General features: G+C 43.8%; 1 protein-coding gene across 2 annotated transcripts in view; it reads right to left on the bottom strand.

The window, feature by feature from the left end:
- The window catches only part of CNNM2 (cyclin and CBS domain divalent metal cation transport mediator 2), a 108,729-nt gene extending 92,546 nt beyond the window's left edge, over positions 1–16,183 (bottom strand). For both annotated transcript variants that reach the window (XM_066600908.1, XM_066600907.1), the window contains exon 1: positions 14,556–16,183. In XM_066600908.1, the coding sequence (XP_066457005.1) occupies positions 14,556–16,029 (1,474 nt within the window). In that variant the 5' untranslated portion in view covers positions 16,030–16,183. The remainder of the gene's footprint in view (positions 1–14,555) is intronic.
- Positions 16,184–22,289: the final 6,106 nt, after the last annotated feature.

Below are 22,289 nucleotides of genomic sequence, written 5' to 3' on the forward strand. Positions count from 1 at the left end.
GCGTCAAGGCCCCTGACGGCGACTGCTGGACATGTATCTGCGCTGCCCGTGCAGGAAGGGAAGAGCAGCCTTTCGGGAGTGGTCAGCGCTGCTGTGCGACAGCTCAGCGCTGGCCGTTCACGAAGGTAACAGCCGCAGAACTACAGTCGGGACCCATGTTCAGCGGGGCCCAAAGCACAGTGTCAGCAACGGAGCTGGTTGGCCACAGCGGCGCAGGGGAAAAAGGCAACACTGGGCACAGTTGCTGAGCGTTGCCGGCAGTGCAGTGTCGGGAGCGGAGCTTCTTTCCTGCAGCGGCGCGGGGGTAAACGGTAATAAGACTGGGGAACGGTGGGGAGCGTGGCCGGGAGTGCTCTGTCAGCAGCGGACATTGTTGCCCACAGTGGCGCAGGGGAAAAGGGGAGACCAAAGGTTAATGTTGGCATCAGAGCGTGGCCGGGAGCTCTGTTTCACCAGCGAAGCTTGTTGGACGCTGCTGCAAGGACCTTCAGGACTTTACCCAATCAGAAGCTAGGGGTGTGACATGGGCGTTACCCTGTCAAAACCCTAGCTGGTGGTGGCGTCAAGATACACTAATACCAAACATTACTGCCCTTTGGACATATAAGCAAACTACATTGTTGACCTTTAACCCTTTCCAATCCACTGTCTGACTTCTTCCTACATTCTGATTGAAGCTTGTACAGCTCCAACGTCAGAAGACGTCCGACAGGGTATTCTTACCATCTATTGCCAGCCACTATGCTGTCGGAGCCTCTCTGGCGCACACACACTGGCTTTAGCCAGCAGATGGCACTGTTGTATAACAGCAAGAAGAGAAAGCCTTTTAGGAAACCCTGAATCCAAAATTGGATTGGAAACGTTTAATGGCGAACGTTTTTTCTGCCATGACCAGATCTTATACTTTGCCAAAGAAAATTGCCATTATTGCATCACAGATACATAGGCAGTCCGATGTTCGGCACATTGGTCTGCTCAAGTATCTTATAGGCTGGTTATATTTCGAAGTAACGCGAAAACTTAAAAGTAACACAACTATGTTTTGGCCTCAAGTTGTAAAGAAATATGTAAATACAATAAAAACATAAAATATAGTCAGAAAGTTATAAAAAGGCAAGGCTTAAATAGACAGAAGGTTCGTTTTTGGTTACTCCGTAAATAAAAGGGTTTCCACCAGCTCATTACTGATTGTGAAATGTCACACATTAAATATTGATTGCGTTAATCTGAGATCTGTCATTTTTAGTCTACAAAACTTATTAAAAATGTATAAAGGGGTAAGACATTTTATAAAGTTCACACTTAACCTGTAATTAATGCAATGAGCTGATGCTTTCACCACATTCTATACAGACGGCTGCAGACGACATTAAGGATTCAAAACAGTTATTAGCGCTACAGAAATGGAATTATTCCGACATTTACTTTACGATCAGAGTTTTTGTAATGTTAAAAAAAAGGAAAGACAAAATGCAAAAAAGTAACATTTCAGGCAAAGTTTCATATTTAGACAAGAATGGATACCCCCCCCCCCCCACACACACACACACACCCCCATTGTCTCCATAGCATCTGAAGCACCCAACAAGACAAGTATCTGTCAGTCAAGGATTTAGGATTTTTCACCAGTCATTGCATAATATTGTCCGCGCTCCCGATTATTGCCATTAATTACCGTTTTTAAAGTATTTTTCTAATATATTTTAGCTATGCTTACATTGTCTCTACCAAAACATGGATTCCCATGTTACAGAGACTTTAGGGGGTCTCAAACTTGCTTTGTTTTCTAATTCAATGTAAAGACCTGCATGTTCTGGTGTCCTGACTTTTCTCAGTAGAGGTGGTTCCCACCGTTGGGACCCTCATCAGATTTAGGAGAACAGCGGTCCGCTGTTTGTGAAACTCCCATAGACGTTGATGGAGAGAATTGCACACGCAAGGGACACCTCTAATGAAGCTTGTGGAGAATGTGGAAGGAGGCAAATGGCGAACAGGGGATCTTAATTCTCCGAACATGTTAGGGTCAAAGTTTATAGCATAACTAAACTTTTTGAACAAGTTTTTAACATGGCAGAAGTTATGATTGTCATGGAACCGGGTGTGGAGACCCCCATGACTGCTAAAACACATGGGCAGAAGTACTCATCCGAGTGCTGTGCCCATTCAGCTCTCATTTGCAAGTGCTTTACAGGCTCCGTAGACTTTCTATGGAGCTCTTACACTGCTCCGAGCAGGGATGGAAACAGCTGAATGGACACAACACTTGGATGAGTGCTTCTGCCAATTTGTTTTAGCAATTGGTGGGGATCTCAGAACCCAGAAACACATCAGTCAAAACTTCTGACATGTCAAAAGTTTTTTAAAAGTTTTAAAAAAGTTTTAGTTTAGTTTTTAAAAAATTTAGTTTAGTTTTTAAAAAGCTTAGTTTTTAAAAAATTCTTTAAGATAAGAATGTCTCTTTTGAAAAAAAAACAGAACGCAGATGCCCAAAGAGGGAAAGAAGAGACACCAAGTTTATGGTCAAATTTATTAACACTTACAGACGAAGATCCTTAGTAGAGTGGCTCGATGGGCAGCACTGTTGCAATGCAGTGCCAGGGCTATGGGTTCAAATCAAACCAAGGGAAACATTTGAATGAAGTTTATATGGGTTTGCATTGGTTACATTTGGGTACTTTGGTTTCCTCCCAAACACCACATACTGACTGATTCCTGTATCCACATTAACCTATATAACTGATACAGCACTGCATAATATGTATGTGCCCCAATAATGAGTAAAATAACTGCCAGAGCAGGTCTAGGCTATAACAATACAATGTTGGCAACACTTTCCTTTACTTTTGGGTAGTGACCTTCTCACTCGTTTACTGAAGATGACAACACTTCTCAGGTCAATGTATGTGGACCGTAACATGGAATCTTGTGAGCAAACTTTTGACAAGAGTAAACCTCCAGAGAAGTCAGGAAAAAGAGTTGTCATTGAAAAGCGCCCGAGTGGCCTAAAAGTTCCAGCAGTCATTACCCAGAAGACATACATGTATGAAACATGAAATAATATCTATACTACTATAAAATATCAAGGAAGGAGTTTTTCTTTAACCATTGCAAGGACTGTAATGAACAGAACACGCTATACTGCAGTCGTCTCCAATCGGTGGCCCTCCAACTGCGGCTAAACTACAATTCCCAGCATTCTCCGACAGGTGTAGACCACTGGGGTATTCCAATGCAAGTATTCCTATAGACTAGTAGCATCCCTGAAGAAATGCATGCTGTGCCGAGTGGGGTTTCCTGCTACCTTTAAAAAACTCATGCATGCCCGATTCTGCTGTAAAGGAGTTGGTCCATGAAAAAAAAAGTTATTCCCCCTTAACAGGATAGGGGATATTTGCTGATCACTGGGGGTCCAACCTCCGGGAATCCCACCGATCCCAAGGAAGGTGTACCGGAGTGTACTGCATTGAAGGCAGCAGAGGTTGCATGGACAAATCACCACTTTGTTCATATCCACGGTACCGCCAAAGATAGCCAAGTTCAAGCAAGATACTCTGGACCCCCATGTACAGGATTGGTGAGGGTCCCACTGGTCAGCAAGTTATTCCCTATCCTGTGCATACGAGAAACCTGATTTTCGTGGGAAAACCTCTTTAACAAGATTGCTTACCCCAACTACATGAAAGAAACCCTCTAAAAGGTGCGTGTAGACTAAACAATTATTGTTCCAAAAATCATTCAAATGCGTAAAAATGAACGATAATTGTTCAGTTTAAACATAAGCCAATGACTGAGCAATAAGCAAAAGCGTTCACTTCTAGAGATGAGCGAGCGTACTCGATCACGCCCCTTTTTCGCCCGAGTACCGCGATTTTTGAGTACTTCCGTACTCGGGCGAAAAGATTCGGGGGGCGCCGTGGGTGAGTGGGGGGTTGCAGCGGGGAATGGGGGGAGAGGAAGAGAGAGAGGGCTCCCCCCTGTTCCCCGCTGCTACCCCCCGCGCCGCCACGCCTCCCCCCGCCCCCCGAATCTTTTCATCCGAGTACTGAAGTACTCGAAAATCGCGGTGCTCGATCGAGTAATTACTCGAAACAAGTTCGCTCATCTCTATTCACTTCTCGTTCGTCGTTCAGTTTCAGCAGGTATAAAAATCATAGTCGTCGGCTCGTTCGCTTCTTGTTGCGTTTAAACATGGATAGTTCGGCGTTTCACGTAGGAATGTTAAACACTGAATGAGAAGTTCACGATTCTCAACCATGTTCTGCCTGTCTAAAAACGCTGCACAAGCTGGTGATGACGTCACCAGCTTTTCTCGGGCAAACGTGAATTGTGCAGTTATCACTGCGTGTAAAAGGGCCTTAGGACATCAAGTTATGGAGCCCTAACTAAAATGTAACTCCAGTAACACTTTGAGAAACACAGACTTAACAGCCTTGAAGAGATGCTTCGGAATGCGGATATTACTTTTGTAAGTGTCTTTTCCTGTGGTGAAGCCCGCCATTGTCTGAAGCCTCTAAGTGCATCTCTGGACCACAAACTTCAATGCAGTACTTAAGCAGAAAAACAAATTGATCCATGTTTAATCTCCATTTGTCTCCCTCTCAGTATACAGATGGCATGTAAAGTACTTCACAGGGGTTTCTCACCAACATTTCTTCTTTTTCAATTGAACCAACTGATCTCGTGTCAGAAACCCTCGAGGATCAACTGTTATAAGGATGACTGATACTTCCCCAGAAAGGTTTCCCATGTAGCCACCGTCCATGTAACACAAGGGCTAGGTCTAGCTCATCGAGAAGAGACCCAAGTAGGGGACTGCTCTCTATGACGGCCGGTATACGCCTGATACCAGGGCTATGGAGTCAGTAAACCAAATGTCCAAATTATCTCTTCCATTTTCCACACTGATTAATCTTCGTAGTAACACATTTAGTGCAATAAAATAGTAACATTAGCTTTATATTAATATACATTTTTTTATTTTGAGGCTAGATTTGGAGTCTGCACATAATTTTTCCCCGACTTCACAGTCATACCTGAGGACGATCCCTTTAATACCTTAGTTGACCTGTACTTTTCTCCTTCCCTTGCACGTCTTTATTTGTAGCAAAGAGTGCATCTCTCAAAGTGCCCATACACCTTAGATAGGTTAGTCCAACCCACTGATTTTGGCAGGACCCTTCTATTATCTCCAGTAGAGATGAGCAAGCATACTCGATAAGGCAAACTACTCGAGCGAGTAGTGCCTTATTAGAGTACCTGCCCGCTCGCCTCTAAATATTTGGGTGCCAGCATGGGGCGGGAAGCGGCGGGGGAGAGCGGGGAGGAACGGAGGGGAGATCTCTCTCTCCCTCTTCCCCCCCCCCCCCGGCTCCACCCTACTCACCACCGCAACTCACCTCTCACCCACGCTGGCAGCCAAATCTTTAGAGACGAGCGGGCAGGTACTCGAATAAGGCACTACTCGCTCGAGTAGTTTGCCTTATCGAGTATGCTCGCTCATCTCTAATCTCCAGTCTTCACTTCTTCCCCAACAGATTGTGTTTTCAGGATTTCCACAGTTTTGCACTAGGCAATGTAATGGTTAGTGCCTCACACATTGCTACAAGTGTTCCCTTTATAGTATATTCGCAATTCATGACCTGTTGGAGTGCGAGGACTGGAGTTTGGTAAACCCTGCGTTAGATGAACACAAGGTTCAGTCTATTGAAACCTAAATCATATAACCAGCCTTATTTGTCTCTTCACATTGGAAACACATATATGATGGCCAAGTCTTGGTAGGTTTGGGGAAGACAAGAGTAATAGCTTTCCATTGAGAGACGACTAAAATGCATATAGATCTTCCAATAACAAGCTTATAACAGTAGTCACCCAGAAAGAAAGTCATGGCTTGCTAGACAACCTGAAATCATGCCCCTTGAGAGATCCTCGAAAGAGATTTGATATTAAATAGAGTGGGATTATTGCAAATTAGGGAAAAAAATGTAAAAACACAAGAAAGGCTTGCTGTTGCAAAATGCTCAACGATTAAGAACTTTTCAAAGTGACCCATATGGAATCAAAAGTTCTGTAGACTCCAGGTCAAAGTGGAATGGATGGAGTCAAGAAAAAGTGTGGAAAATGCTGGCCTGCTGCTTCCACGGCAAGAAGATTGAGGGTAGTGGGCCTGCAAGGACTTGGATCTGACAAATATTCGAGCACGTTACCGATTAGAACAGTTGAGTTTTACGGAAAGTCCTTTTTTTTTTTAAGGCTTCAAGGAATTGCGTTCTTAATTTTCTTTACTCAGCATTTGACTAGTCTTAGTATCTCCAGGGCTCCAGCACTCCCCACTGTAGGAGTAAGTGCTTGAGAATAGATGGTACAGTGAACGTCTTTGTTTCTCAAACGTTTCCTTAAGCATTTCTAAAAGCTTAGATTTAAGTATCTCTGTACGAGTACAAACGAATTAGTGTAATTGACTGAGCCAGTATTTATCCCACTGGTGCTCAGACAGGAATATCATTAAAACCTGGCACACGGCTCAACTGTTCCCATTAGACGTATGCAACATAGACTGGTATGCTAATATCATAGGACCGAGTGGTGTAAGCTGGGAGGTCCGCATTCAGACAATCATTTGTACATTCCTCTCTGCATTAGCATCCTTCACGCAAGGTCATAGTATTATTGTAAATGTAATTAGGTCATTAAACTTTTATCGCTCTTCTGTTCTTCCCGTATGCCTGGTCCATAAGGGTGTTTGGCTAGCAGTTATTCACAACTAATGTGTACATATGGTTCCAAAGAACACGCCCGTGAAAAAAAAAAAAAAAAATTGTGCAAACGCATTGGGAGGTCTAAAATCAAAAATTACATTGTGACGGTAACAATCTAATGAGAATAGACGACTTTGGCCAATGGCAAAATAAACCTATCATTAGACATGCATGGTCTTTAAGAGATGGACTAGATTTGTAGTTTATACAACTTTTTGCAGAGAACAGGGTCGAAAAAAAATTTTTTTTCCAAAGTTCTAAATACTCTGCCCCTAGAACACAAGTAATACCAGTTGGTTTAGTCACAGACCGATAGTGTTAACCATAAGACTAAATTGACAACTTATTTTTTAGCAGCCTTTTACAGATATTCTTGCAGTCAGCAAAAAAAGAAAGAACTAATAGGTCCAGTAGCCTTCGTTGCCCTGCAGCAATATTGCTGCTATAGGATATGCCACTAAGGCATGCTGTCCCACTCAATGCCTTTGTATTAACTACCTGTCATATGCCATACTTCTGCAAAAAAAAGTTTGCCATCCAGAGTGACATTAGATAATTTACGCAATTCCCAAACGGAGGCTACTCCAATGTTAACGACCAGATACTAACTTTCGCAAAATATTAAATATAAAATAAAAACTTGAGATCCTATGTAGAACTATGGAAATATGCCCACAATCCCTTATGCTCCATGTTTTAAAAATCAAGTTCCATCCACTTTTTCTTTACTTGTAGACTTTGCACGAAGACATGCTTTACCGACACTTGAACAAAATCAAGCATCAGACGGTAAAACTATTTGCCCCACATTTGCAACTGTGCTGTGCTACAACTCAACAGGCATGTAAGCCTCTTAATTACATAACCAGCAAAACCATGCAGGCTTTGTTTGTGCCTTTCTTATAAAAATCCTCCCTTTTGTGCCAGCTCCGTTTCAGAGAAGCACAGCCTTACGCCGAGTCTGGAGAATATTCAGAAAAACATTCCTTATCAGGAACTGATAGACGGGAAATGTGTAGATGAAAACACAACGGGAACTGATTGGTATCTACAAGATGACCATACACTGTAATGGCTATCAAAGGCAAAGGAAATGCTGTCCAACAGCAAGCTTTTGAGACTAATTGGGCACAGCATAAAATAGTAGTCTGAAAAAATTTCTGTTCAACTTCCCTTCTTTCTTGTCAGCAACTGAAATGTATTAAACAGAACACTTTTCTATCCGGCTTAAAGCAGAAAAGAGCCGAAAGCCTTGTGAAACGGAGACCAAAGTGGTCTCCGTTTCACACATTAAAAGGTTGAACCAAGCTTCTGTCTTATTGCTGTTTTCATCATGTTAGACAGAAACCCAAGGTAGAGGGCAGGGGCAAAGGCGAAGACACAGTCCGAAATTTTTTTTTCAAAAAAAGGCTTACTAAGAGCAATAATACTTTTTTTGAACCGGCTAACAAGGTTCTGTATTTTGTTGAATAGCTGAAGAGACACAACTGATCTTTGGAGCATATAAGCTTTTTCAGATACAATGGGGATCAAAGTAAATTGTACTTGAGGGTAGACGGACTTGATGTCCTGGTGACTAGAAAGTAGGACTTGATGTCATACGGCCAAAACCGTAGCTCATTGGTTAGCATTACTGAGGTCCTGGATTAAAATCAATGGGCAAAATCTGCATGAAGTTTGTATATTCTCCAACAATCCAAAAACATACTGATAGTTTAATTTAGATTTCGAGCCAAGTCAGGGACCAATGTCAGTGATTATAAAGTACACACAGTGCTAAAATAATAGTGACTGTCCCAAGTCCACACAAAAGAGGTGATAAGCAGCAGAAAATCAGGGCATGAAGTAAAAAAAAAAAAAAAAGAATGTTTTTGATTTCCACATATGTCTACTGCTTCTTTCTTGTAGAGATGTAACAGTGCGTGCTAAATAGACTTCGTGATGTTGCTTTTGCGGGCTCAACACAAGCTTGTCTGCATGAATAAACCCTGAACGAAGAACCCAAGAGCTTGTCGTCTTCATCAAAAGGACATGTACTTGATTGTATTACGCTTTATATGGATCTGTCAACTTACTTTGTACCGGTCTTGACATAATTTGTTGTAATATACTAGGCCAAACCGATCATTATCTACAAGCTTTCTGCTGATCATACCGACTTTGTGGCTATTTGTACCATACAACTGCTAAGCACTCTTTTACGGCAGCGATACTGGAGACCAATGAGCAGATGTCCGTATCCTGAGAAATAGATTGACTAGTATTGCTCCTACTAAAACATGAACTTTCAGATAATATCATAAACTTTAGTTCCATCAGAAAAATGTGAGAATCATTGACTTCTTCCAGAAGTTAAAGGATTTGGGAATACCCTTCAATGTCAGTCAACTTATTCCGGAGCGCAAAGCATTCTAAATTGGATGTCCATCAATGAGGCATTTGGGCCGCAGAAGATCTGTGCCGCTCCATTTACATCACTCTGCTAGGAGGTACAGACTAATCAGTCATAGCTCAATGAGGATACACAAGCTGGGACATGATATGAAGAACACTATGGTTCTTGTCCTCACGTAACTAGACAGAAAGCATATCAAAATCTTGTGTGCTCATCAAAGTCTCACCAAGTTGACCTTTACGAGTCACATCGGCATACCAGAAGTGTCAAATTTTTAAAAAGATCAATAAGAATAGCCTTCAGTTTGGAACAACTCAATACCTTACACTTTTCCACTGAAATTCGGTCTACAGATGTTCTTGTACCCAAACAGCCATTTCCAAACAAAGTAGGTTAAGGGTCTCATATTGACAGATTTCATGTCAGGAATGAGTAATCAATGTGTTTGCAAGTCAATCGGTTCTCATTTAGCTCCACATACATGGAACAATCAGCAATATTGTATGTCTCCGAATGACTGTTGGTGCAACTGTTCAAGCAATACTGGTCCACTATTATCAGCAGCTCATCGCTGTTTACACAGGGTAACGTGCGGTCAACAACAGATGAATATTAGTGCCGCATAGGATGTGATCACCCAACATTGAGCATTTGCTTGTATGTTGGGTGTTCGGCGGCACCTTCACGTGGGTAGATGGGTGGGTTAACCAACATTCAGATAAAAATTACTAATCTGCTCATGTAAAAGGCACTTTAGTTTAATCTAGAAACATGTGGCCAAATAGGCCGAAGACCTCAGGGTCTATACATGTCCAAATGATCAGGAATGAACGTTCATTCACCCGATCTGCAAGAGTGAAGGTGCCACCGATCACAGGACTAGTGCCAGAGTAAAAGGGCCTTTATAGCCTTCCGCTGGTAGAATAAATGAGGGCTCCACATACTACGGCATAAGCTACAGGGAGAATTTATGGAAGGAGATGCTAAAAAGAGGAGCCCATCCTCCGAACATCTAAGATGTGTTCCAATTACGGAGAAAAGAAACTTCTGAAGCTCATCAGAACAGTTAGCTTACCGACATCCATTCTCATGTTCACACCTGAGTTGCTTTCTATGTCTACAAAAAAGAGTTTGACCTTTCCCTCTCTACATTGAAGACAAACTAGCTGTGCAAATATGCTCTAATAATGCTCTTCCTGCCAGAAGACCTGCTCTATCATCTGCCGCCCAGTGATCAGACAGGGCATCCTTCTTGGTTATGTGACTTTGCAGACCTTTATCCTTAGGTAATCAGCACAATCTGGAAAATGTTGTAGACTGCATCATGAATACATGAACATTGGCAATCAAATTATAGGACAATCTACAAAGTTTTATTCTACTATTCCCAATGCGTAAAACCAGATCACCATGTCCACGACTGGCAGTCAACTTTGAGCCGGATGACATTCAACTGGTTATATATGACGTATTGACCTAAATTTTCATCCCAAGTACAATACTAGTACTGACATCCCTACTACTACAGGTTTAACTCATAATGGGAAAACAGTGACGCATTTCTGTAGATACTCGGATCCCTTTTGCATCACACTGCATTAAAACTATTACAGCGCCGTAATCAAAAGGTAAAAAGGATAATATGGAAGAAAAACACCATAAGACAAGTATTTAGTAGAAGTCGTCTTCCAAACTGCTGATGCTTGAACGAAGTAATTAATATTCTCGACTTGTAGAGATTTATTGTGTCCTTGTCTCTTTACCTGTCAAGCACCAAATAGGAGATTAAATTGGCAAGAAAAGCATAGAGAATGCTTAATGTATGCGTCTCAGTGCGAAAGCAATCTGGTTTCTGCCGATCTGTTGTATTTTTATAACATTAGATTGCCCCGGCAAACTTTTACTAGCTTCTTTATCTTAAAGGGACCAACTAACCCCGGGGACCTCTGAGTAGGACAAACCATGGCTGATGTCCTCAGGGGCGAAAGGTTGCAATTACGTGCCACCATATGATGAGCCTGCAAGTCTGGAACCCGATGTATGCCATGTACCGGATGTCTTCACCCCTAGAGGTCAACGTCCTCCAGCACAAGAGTAAGGCTTGCCAATTTTTTTCTTCTTTATTGCCATTAAAGCTCATATAAGGCTAGTCAAATGACGAGTAGTGAACCGCACAACTACCAGCGTCGATACAGAAACCGGAAATGTACAAAAAGTACATTTCGGAAACCCAACTTTCCCGAAGACGGACTGAACTTTTCAAATACTTTTTAAAAACAGGGGGGAAAAAAAAAACTAATCAATGCGAAAAATCTTCAGAGATGGAAACGGTGTTTGATTTTGAACTGCAAACCTTTTGTGAAGTCAAGAGTCTACAATTCTGTAAGACTTCTGAAATTTCAGATGCCCGACAATTACTTGCCTATTAGAAGTAGCGTTTCATCTCTGCAGGCAGCGCTGTGTGAGAAGGTCTTGTCTGGGGTTCACAGACCATAGAAAAGTAAGCGCCATTTTAGCTAATCTCGGTAATATCGTGTATTTCCTTATCAATGTCATGCACATCATCAGAGTCCAACGTGATGGCAAAAACTTCTCACCCGTCACTTCTACCAGTCGGCGTATCTAGAGGCGGCTAGAAGTGCAATGATTTGTCCACAATCAGATGTAAACTCTACATTGTATCGCTTATGAAGACACAATATTTGCTACAATAAGAAAATTGCTACAATAATATCAAAATGCATAAAAAAAAAAAAAAGAGGCTCCTAAACTATATAGTATCTAATTTAAAAGAACATTAAACTTAATGTCTTCTCTCCTTTGTGCTGCACTGCTGAATGCTAGCAATTGCTCCCTCTTATCAGCCATGCCAGTTCGGAGTGAAAATGACTTTAAAAATCTTCAGGCTTCCTTTAAAAGGGGTTCGTCCCACTTCTAGCTGTTTTGCTGCAGGAAGTAGACAGCTCTGTACTTTGCACAGTGGCCAGGGTTGGTACTGCAGGTTAAGTCCTATTGAAATCTAATCGGTGGGGGACTCACCGTTGATACCGCCATACCCTTGTCACCCTCATCTGATCACTGCAGGGATGCTTTTCCCATCCGCAGTGATGTCACATTGAATGGACCAATGGACTGGTCACTGCGCCGTTTCAAAGGGGCTGATGCAAAATAGCCAAGTGCTTCTACACAGATATCTCTGGCCGTCCCGTAAAAATGAATAGAGCAACCATCACGACATTCAATCTCCTCCTCACTGCGAAGGGTGCAGTAAACCCACAGTGAGGAGTACTGGGTAAATAGGATCCCCAGAGATCAGCGATGAGACCCCCCCACCAGATTTTAAGTACTTATCCTATGAAGTTATAAAAGTTGAGGGCTCCCACACACTTACGTTTTTTTTTAATGTGAAGGTCAATGGGACTTTCTAATGTTAAAAACGCATCGCGCAAAAACCGCAAAACACCAACTTGCGATGCGTTTTTAACATTAGAAAGTCCCATTGACATTCGCATTAAAAAAAAACGCAAGTGTGTGGGAGCCCTAATTCTGGTAAATCCCTTTAAAAATAATTTCCATAATTAGGCCGGGCTCACACAGACAGATCGAATTCCGCATGCGGATTTCCACAGCGGAAGATCTGCAATCATTCGCAGAAAGTAACTGCAAATGATCGCGGATGCGAGCATTTCTCTGCGCAGATGGACGCTATGCACCGTTTGTTGTCCGTGGGGAACAATGATCTCCATCTCCCTTCCAGCTTTTCTACGGTACCCATTTTCCCTTGAAGTTGTGAGCTTTTCCGCCACTCATACAAAATAATTATTGCGTATTGGCGACAAAACACTCGCATCCATTGACTACAATGGGGCTGTCCATGCGCAATCCGCGCTAAAATAGAGCATGCTGCGATTTTTTTTCAACTCACAAAATCCACAATTCCAACTTGCGCGTCTGAGCGAACTGGCGAAAGTTCATGCCTTTCAATGCCTGCGTTTTACCGCGCATCTTCTGCAATCGCAGATCATCAGCAAATAAAATCGCCTGTGTGCACCCGCCCGTACAAATATTCTTGTGCCAACTATGAAAAATAAAACAATGCTGGATGAACCAGGATAGGAGCTTCCCCTCTATGGCCTCAGAGTTACCTTCACATGCAAACGATACTAGCAACGCATTTCACTTCTTGCAGACTGCACTTCAGTTTTAGTGGCCCTTTAAGAATGTGCAAGGCACCAACCATAGAAAAGGCTGTGCGAGGTCAAAAAGCATAAATCACTCAAGTGACTGACTGCGGGTTTGAAGCTTGAAGCGTAAGAAATCTATCCAAGTCACCAGAATGTGCAATAAACTTTCTAGATAAGACAGCGAGTAAACTCTCAACAACAACTTAGAAATGCAACTTTTATAATACCAAGATCTGAGGGACGTCAGTGAAGGAAGGGAGTCGGAAATATGCAAGAAGCTACCAAAGAGGTATTTAAACAAGACATATGTGAAGCAAGAATCTGGTAGAGCTAGTGAAGATCTTGTAGAGCGGTGCTGGACAGCGCTGAACACACTTTCTGCAGGACCCTGAAGTCAATGGGAGTCTATTCCTTCTCTACTACAAATGCCGGGACACTTACTAAACCCAACAGCGTGCAAAATCTAAGGATGGGGTCGTTTGCATATATCCGCACCATCGCTTTAAATTGTACTAAATAACCATATCAGCAAGAACTATTTAGACCATCCAGATAACCCACAACTAGTATGCATGTACAACCTGTCCAACAGTAATTTATCCTTCAGGCTTCTATCTAGATGTCAATCAAAAAGTTGCACCCAATGCAATTTTAGAACTTCAATGAATGGTGTTCAGTATTTTTCCTTTTTAAGACGTTATGATCAACGTTACGTAGAAAGAAAAATGACTACATGCATGTTCAATTTGCAAGGAGGTCCTTCACGTACATACTACCTGCTTAGGAATTCCTCATGGGGTTGTACCAGAACCGCAAATTATCCCCCATCCATAGGGTAACTTGCTGACTGGAGGGTCTCAACGATAAGACCCTTGCCAATCTTGAGAATGGGGGACCCATATCCCCCTCTAGCTATCAATGCATGGAGTGCAGAGAGAATGGTGGCAACGGAACCCCTGTTCTCAGGGTGAGTGGAGGTCTCGGCGGTAAGACCCCCACTGACCGGGAAGTTATCCCCCAACCTATGGATGGGGGGGATAACTTGTCATCTTGGTACAACCCCTTTAACTAAACACTCCATATAATAGGAAATTCTAAATTGATCTACCTATGTAGGGAAGTATGGCCAAAGTCAACAAAAGTTGCAAAAAGCATCACCTACCCTCTCCTTATCCCTCCCTCCATAACTACGAGCCGCCAAATTTTTAAAGTTCCCACCTTTTTTGAACTCTTCCAGCATGGCATCTAGCTTGGTATCATTGAAGACAAAGTGTAGAGGGTGATTGTAGAACTTGGTGATGGTCTTTAAAGGCGTGCAGTCGTCTGGGTCCACAAAGGCCAAGTCTTTGACAAAGAGAAGGTCTACAATGTTAGACCTTTCCCCTTCGTAGACCGGGATGCGCGTATATCCGCTTTCCATGATCTCGGACATGGTGTTGAAGTCCAAGATAGCATCACCGGCCATCATAAAACAATCTCTTAACGGGGTCATGACATCTTCCACCGTTTTGGTCCTGAGCTCCAAAGCCCCTTGGATAATATTGAGCTCCTCCTTGACCAGATCATTATACGGATCGGTCACCCTCAACATCTCCAACAACTTCTCCCTATTATACACCGTCCCGATCTCCTGCCCTAAGACGCAGTCCAACAACTTGCTGACTGGATAAGAAGCCGGAAAAGTCATCATCATGAAGAACTTGGTCAAGAAGATGGTGTTGGCTCCCACCGCCAAGCCATGCCTAGAACAGATGGCCTGAGGCACGATCTCACCGAAGATGACTATACCGATGGTGGAGACCACAACGGCCACCAACCCCGATCCAGCGATGTCGTCCAACAGGATGGTCAGCGTAGTGTTAACAAGGACGTTACCCAACAGGAGGGAGCATAGCAAGTAGTTCCCCTGACGGCGAACGGGTTCGATCCTCTTGGCGTAATTTTTTTCTTTGTCGGTGCCGCAGTTCTGGACAATTCGTAGCTCCATGGGGTCCAGGGCCATGAGACCCAAGTTGAGGCCACTGAACATGCCGGAGAGGCACAAAAGGAGGGCGATGAAGATGACCTGAAGCCAAAAGGGCAACAGAAACTTTTTCTCTTCCACCACGATGACCCTGGTGTCGTCGCCAGCGTGGTACACCCAGGTGGTCTCGGTCCAGGGCTGGTGGGCACCGGGGCTGGGCGGGGGGCTGCTCACCGAGGTGCACAGGTAGTAAGCCTTGCTCTTCTCCGTCTTCCTCAAGGGTTTGATGTCTATCTCCACGATGCCGGAGCTGCTGCGGCTCAGCTCGATGTGCGGCAGGATGAGGATGTCGGACGTGCGGATCCCGCAGGGGTAGAAGCCCTCCTGGCCGCCCGGATCCGGCCCCCCTCCCGTCATCCAGGGCGGCGGGTGCTCGGTGAAGGCGATCATGGACCACGTCTCGTTGTTGATGTTCTGCCCGTACACCCGCAGCTTCACCCGCGTCCTCTCGCTCACCCGCAGCGCCCCGCCGTCCATGTACGACACATCGTCCGTGTCTTCCAGCCGCAGCCCGATAATCACCGTTTCGGCAGCAGCAGCGGCGTCCTCTTCTTCAGCCAGGCAACCGCTCAGCGCCAGCAGCAACATCATCATCACCAGGCATAGGACCCGGCCGTGACTGCGCGCCGCCATGTTGACAGTGGGCAGTGTGATGGAGCCGCCCGCCATCTTTGGTCCGGGAGGGAGGGAAAGAGGAGGGGGGAGAAAGAGCGGGGATGGAAGGGCTTACATCCAGTCTACTAGCGCCTTCATTCCCGGACCGGCGGCAAACCCCCCTGCCTAGTCCGACACCCGTCCGGGTTCTGACAGAAGGCAGCGAGAGCGTCCCGAGGTGAACTAGTCTGTGCTGAGCGACAGGTAGATCGACCAATCAGAAGGTGACTTAACGTAAGATGGGCGGGGCTTCTTGACAGGTAAGGAGGCGGGGAGGATTTACTGGATCCTATTGGATGGCGGGAGGCGTGGTTATGGGATGGGGGTGTGGTCAGCGTGGTGTAGCGAGACAGTTATCTGCGGGTGAGATGTGTGGAGCTCCGCGGAGTCTGCAGAAAGTTACGATGTGACCGATGAGACGCGACAAGAGGATGGGACCGGCAGGACTTCATAGATCGGTGACCACTGGACACTGATCTCCAAGCTGTAGTAGGAAGAGTGGAAGAACACAGTGTCAGTGCAAGGATTGCCATCACATATACATGAAACATGCAAATATGGATTTGATTTTGAGGTTTCCCTTTTTCCAGTCACTTTGCATTTTGTTGATTGGGGAAAAAAAGTTTTTCAAATCCTTCTTACTTTGCAGCATTTTTGCAGACCAGCTTATATATACATATAGTCCTAGTTATATACACATAATAGGGTGCTACATTTTAGACAGGTGTGCAGAAAATGCTGCAAAGTAGGAATGCCTTCAAAAGTAGAGGTGTTAAAAGTTTACTTTTGTCAATTAACAAAATACAAAGTGAATGAACAAAACAGAAAAAAGTCATCAATACTTCATCTGACCCTCCTTTGCCTTCAAAGCAGCATCAATTCTTCCAGGTACACTTGCACAAAGTTTTTGAAGGAACTCAGCAGGGGAATTGTTCCAAACATCTTGGAGAGATAACCTCAGATCTCCTCTGGATGTCGGCTTGCTCAAATCCTTCTGTCTCTTCATGTAATCGCAGACAGACTGGATGATGTTAAGAATCAAAGCTCTGCGGGGGCTGCAGCATCACTTCCAGGACTCCCTGTTCTTCTTTATACTGAAGATAGTTCTTAATGAGATTGGCTGGATGTTTGGAATTTTCCTGCTGCAGAATAAATTTGTAGACAATTAGACGGCTCCCTGATGGTTATACATGATGGATACTCACAAGAAAACAAAGAATACATAACAGAAGAAGTCAGAAATGTTTCTTTTTAATTTTAAAATAACTACCGTGTTTCCTCAAAAATAAGACCCTGTCTTAATAACTTTTGCCCCCAAAGTGGCACAGGGTCTTATATATTATTTATACTTACCTAGTAGGCGCCGTCCGGGTCCCTCCCGCTGCTCTCCGGCGTTCTCAGCGCAATGGGTTTTGTAAACCCTGCCTCCAGCAAGCAATTGCTCTGATTGGTTCTTGAGCGCCACGGCTTAGCCAATCAGAGCCGGCGCTCAATGAACCAATGAATGGCTGTGATTGATTCATCAAACGCCGGCACTGATTGGCTGAACCGCAGCACTCGAGAACCAATTTAGAGCAATCACTTCCTGGAGGCGGGGTTAAAAAATCTCGTTACCAGCAAGCGATGTTCGTGTCGGTGCTGAGAATTGCAAACAAGCCTGCCCAGACTGAGGAGTCCAGTGGGAGGGATCCAAAAGGCGCCTGCTAGGTAAGTATTGCTTCTTTTTTTGTCACGTAGTTTAGCTATGGCTTATTTTTGGGGTAGGGCTTATATTTCAGATACCCTATCCTCTTCCCTCCTGAAAATATGGATAGGGCTTATTATTGGAGTAGGTCTTACTTTCGGGGAAACATGGTAGCTTATTTAGAAATTGATGGCAGAAACACATCTCACTAAAGTTGTGACAGGGGTAACAAAAGTCTGGAAAAGCAAGTGGCACTAATGAAAAACAACTATAGGGTCAATTTTCTACTAAGTCACATGATAGTGTTTAAAAAGCACGTTAGAGAGTCTTTCAGGAGGAGAGGGACCATCCAGCTTGTTATCAGTTCAAAAGCCTCCATCTTTGGTATGGGGTTGCATTAGTGCCTGTGGCATTGTGGTATGGGCAGCTTACACATCTTGAAAGGTACTATCAATGCTCAGCAGTATATAGAGGATTTAGAACAGCAGTGCTAGCATGTGAAGAAGTGAGACAGCTGCAGTCCTTACACCACAAGATCTCTGAGAAGCAGGTCCAAAAACATGGAGCGGATGAACAGTAAATAAACATGTTCAAACATGCAGGAGACAGCAAGGATCTTTAATAGCCTTTATTGAATCTAGGGCCATGCGATATGGAGCTATACTAGCTTCTTCGTCATGCCACTAGTACAGCTCTATAACACTTAGCTCTAGATTCAGTAAAGGCTATTCAATATCCTTCTTGTCTCCTGCATATTTCGACGGCAGAGCAAGTCTTCACCTTTATTTACTGTTCCTCCAATCTTTGTGATGTTATCCAACCATTTTGAATACAGAATTATGATACGGGCAAAGCTATTTTGAATCTTGAATGTTCTTGGGGAAGAACCCTGAGAGGCTTGAAAGCTCGCTATAACATCATGTATTTTTGTTAGCCATTAAAAAGTATCATATCTACAAGATTACTTGGTTTCTCTTGCTGAGAACAATCCCATGGGGACCAAATGTAGCATTATTGTCCATAGGTCTCAGTAATGTGGCCGGGGAAAACATCTGTATTGTTTCAGTCTCCAGATCCCGTGCAGCAAAAAGATGGAATATCTCTAATATTCCCACAATTTTTGAGTTTGGGCAGATTGTTCACTCCAGTTATGTTTTGGAGCACCTGACTGCGAGTGGGCGACCTATCATCCTTTAAACAGAATTGGGCAAAGTGGTCCCAATTTCCGGGCTATTCATGTTAACTTTCATTTGACTCAATTCCTAAATCTTAAAATATTACCCCTTCCCACAAGTCTGTGTAGCACGTGATATCTATTGGGTATGTAATTAAACCTACATGCTCCTTCAAGCAGGGAATGTTCCTTGTTCTTTGCCATGGATTTCATAACGTCCCCATTGTCCCTCTCTTGCCTTCTGCTCATTTTATCTCCAGTATTGGGGCACAGTATTTATGATTTCTTTTCTAACAGTAGATTGTTATCTTCAACCATTACCTCAAGAAGTCAATGTGACTACATAGAAAATGCAGTATTTTCTGTTATATTTACTGATTTACTGTGTGCTTTTATTGTATTCTATCTTTTTATCTTTAAAAAACCTAATTAAAAAAGGTATTAAAAAAAACAGTATTGGTTAATGCAGAGTTTTTTTCAAAATTAGTGATAGGAACCCGATCGAGGAGACAGAACATTAAATATTTATATAATCCCCAATCTAATTTTCATGCAAAAATTGTTTGGCGAATTCCTGTTTTGGCGTTTTTTTCAACACGTGCAATAGGAACGTAGACATGTGTGCTATGTGTGAGCTCCTTGCATCTTACTTTTTTGCACAGTACATTTTGTTTGCACAAGGCTTTATTCTCAACCAGGGCTTTGTGGAGGTTGGGCACACTGGGAGAGAATAAAATGAAAAATGGACTTACTATATAATAGTTGGGAGCTCTGGCCAAATCTAGGAGGTGGAGCGTCTGTTCCCCAAAGTGCTGTGATGGAAGGAAAATTGCACCTCTGCAGTGCAGAAAGGAGCCCTGAGTACCAGGGGTATTGTTAGGGACATTGTTAGTCTAGACTCTGGGGCATGTGCTCTGAATCCCTAGTCCTGTACCCAGAATTACTTTAGGATCATGCCATCATGCTAATACTGCCATTGAGATCAATGCCAAAGGTGACTAGCAAGGGGAGCGCCATGTAAATTGAATTGCAAAGCAAAACATTGACTTGGCCCTATGGGGACTTTTACGAGATTGGCATACTTACTACAAATAATGAGAGGGGCGAAAATGGGGTCCTGCTAAGTCCAGAGGGTGGTAAGACCTCTGTATTGAAATCAGCAGTCCTATCCTGGATATTTGGAGAAATATTAGCTCTGTGCCATCATTTTTGGTGTCCTGTGGCTTCTACAAACACTTGTGACAGACACGGCTACCTGAAGGGTGGGTCTTAGCCTGGCCCACCTCCTAAAGTGCCAGCGCAAGCGCCCAGCTTTCCAGTCCACAGCCAATCCAGATAGGCTCTAGGATATGTAAAGGAGTATTCTGGGCTTTTTTTAGCTGATGACTTTGGATAGGTCATCCGTAGTTGATGGACAGGGGTCTGTCCATCAGCTGATTGTGTGGCCCACTGTCAGTGCAGTAGGCCGGATGTTGTCATCATTGGTCAGAGGAGGATGTTGGAGCATCGGCTTTACTCCCATTGAAATCAAGAGTCTCGCGCTGGTCTTACACTTCCACCTCAGGTAAGGATATGACATCCTGACCATGGTCCAGGGGATAGGTCATGAGTTAAAACAGCCCAGAATACCCTTTAAATCAACCTCTCTCATTGGAGTGTGCCTTAGCAATTAGTGTCCTTCCCTGCAGCAAACATCAGATCCCAATTGGGGGTATTTAAGGGTAAAAGCAGAGATCCCCAGGTGCGACCCTCAGATCTAGCTTTCAAATCAGTTTGGCACAGTGGATCCACGTCTGTTGCCAATACGCTCTGCCGCTTTTCTGCACAGAAACAAGTGGCTCCGCACACGATTAAAAAAAATTCTGTAATTCATTTGTGAGGGTCACCAGAGATTAGAATTTTTTTCCAAGGGTTCCCTGCTGTTAAAAAGGTTTGGAATCACTGGCATAATGGGTCTGCTTGAGTAAGCAGGGAATTGAATCTTCATGCAATTTTTGCTTATAATCATGTTTCATACAAAGTTGCATGAAGGTGGATATGTGTATAAATTCTTAAGTTGTATTTTTACGCATGGCATCCTGTGCACTTCACAAGACAGGGGATAACTTACTGATTGGTAGGGGGCTCACCATTGATTCCCCTGCCTATCTTGAGAACTGGACTCCTGTGTCCCAGTCTCCTGTCACTCAAGGGTTCGCTTCTGCCCCCACAGTAACATCACTCTGAATGAAGTGCTGGCCGCACAGCGGCGACTCCGTCGTCCCATTGAAAGTGAATGGAGTGCTAGAGAACGTGCGCGACCAGTGCTTCATTCGGTCTCTTTCTCACTGCAAGTGGTGCAGTAACCCGAGGAGGGCGGGGAACATAGGACCACCATTCTCGAGATCCAGTGGGGGTCTCATTGCTGAGACTCCCACAGATCAGCAAGTTTTCTCCTATTCTGTGGATAGGGAATAACTTGCAATTGTGGTTCAACCATTTTAATACATATTTGCTGCAGATTTTTTTCATTTTGGAAAAGTCACAGCAAATCTGCCAACCCTTAAAAGAGTTGCCAGGATTACAAAAAACATGGCTGCTTTCTTCCAAAAACAGCACCATACCTGTCCACAGGTTCCTTGATTCTCTTCCTTTCTTTGGTCCTTGCCTGTTTGCTAAATATTTGTAAAAATGGAAAAAAAGATCTAAAACTGAAGAACTTTCTCTGTAATAACGCTAATACGGTAGATCAAGCATAACATTGCTAGTTTTATAGAGGGCTACCAGCAGAGAGCACCATAACTCTCCTGCACAGTGGAGGAAGTTCATTCACTCTGTGGGGAGGAGAGATAGGTAAGTGCTCGCTGCTCTGGACGCTGGATACACTATTTATCACGTTCTGCACCCTCTGGGCACTGTTTGGTAATATATACAGTATGACACCCTAGCCACTGTTTGCCATTACTTGGGCACTGTCAACTGGACTGGCTAGCAGAGAAGCCCAGTGTGCCCTTTGATGGTTTATTTTGCAGATGCCAACCTTACTTCAGCAATAAGGCAACCTCTCTCTATTAGCTCAGCATATGAAGCAGTTGTGTAATGCTGAGGAGGGCAGCAGTTATTGTGTATGGACCAACTCGCCTGTGCATTTAGCTCGAAGAACACCTGAGAGTTATAGGAGCTGCTGCTGGGGTCCAGAGACATAGTAATGCATCTCAGGGTGCTGCTGCAGGCCAGAGGGTCACTGCTGCAGATTAAGGTGCTGATGCTGCTGCAGGTCACGGGGCCGCTGCTGCTGCAACTCAGGTCAATGATTGACTTGTGCCCAGGAGTAAGATTTCTCTTTTTGGTCAGGCTGCTTGGTCAATGATATTTGCTCCTTTTTATGAAAATAGACAATCACAGAAAATGACCATATATTTCCCCTTCTTTGACGTA

This window comes from Eleutherodactylus coqui, chromosome 4 (genome assembly GCF_035609145.1).
Source record: "Eleutherodactylus coqui strain aEleCoq1 chromosome 4, aEleCoq1.hap1, whole genome shotgun sequence".
Classification (NCBI taxonomy): Eukaryota; Metazoa; Chordata; class Amphibia; order Anura; family Eleutherodactylidae; genus Eleutherodactylus; species Eleutherodactylus coqui.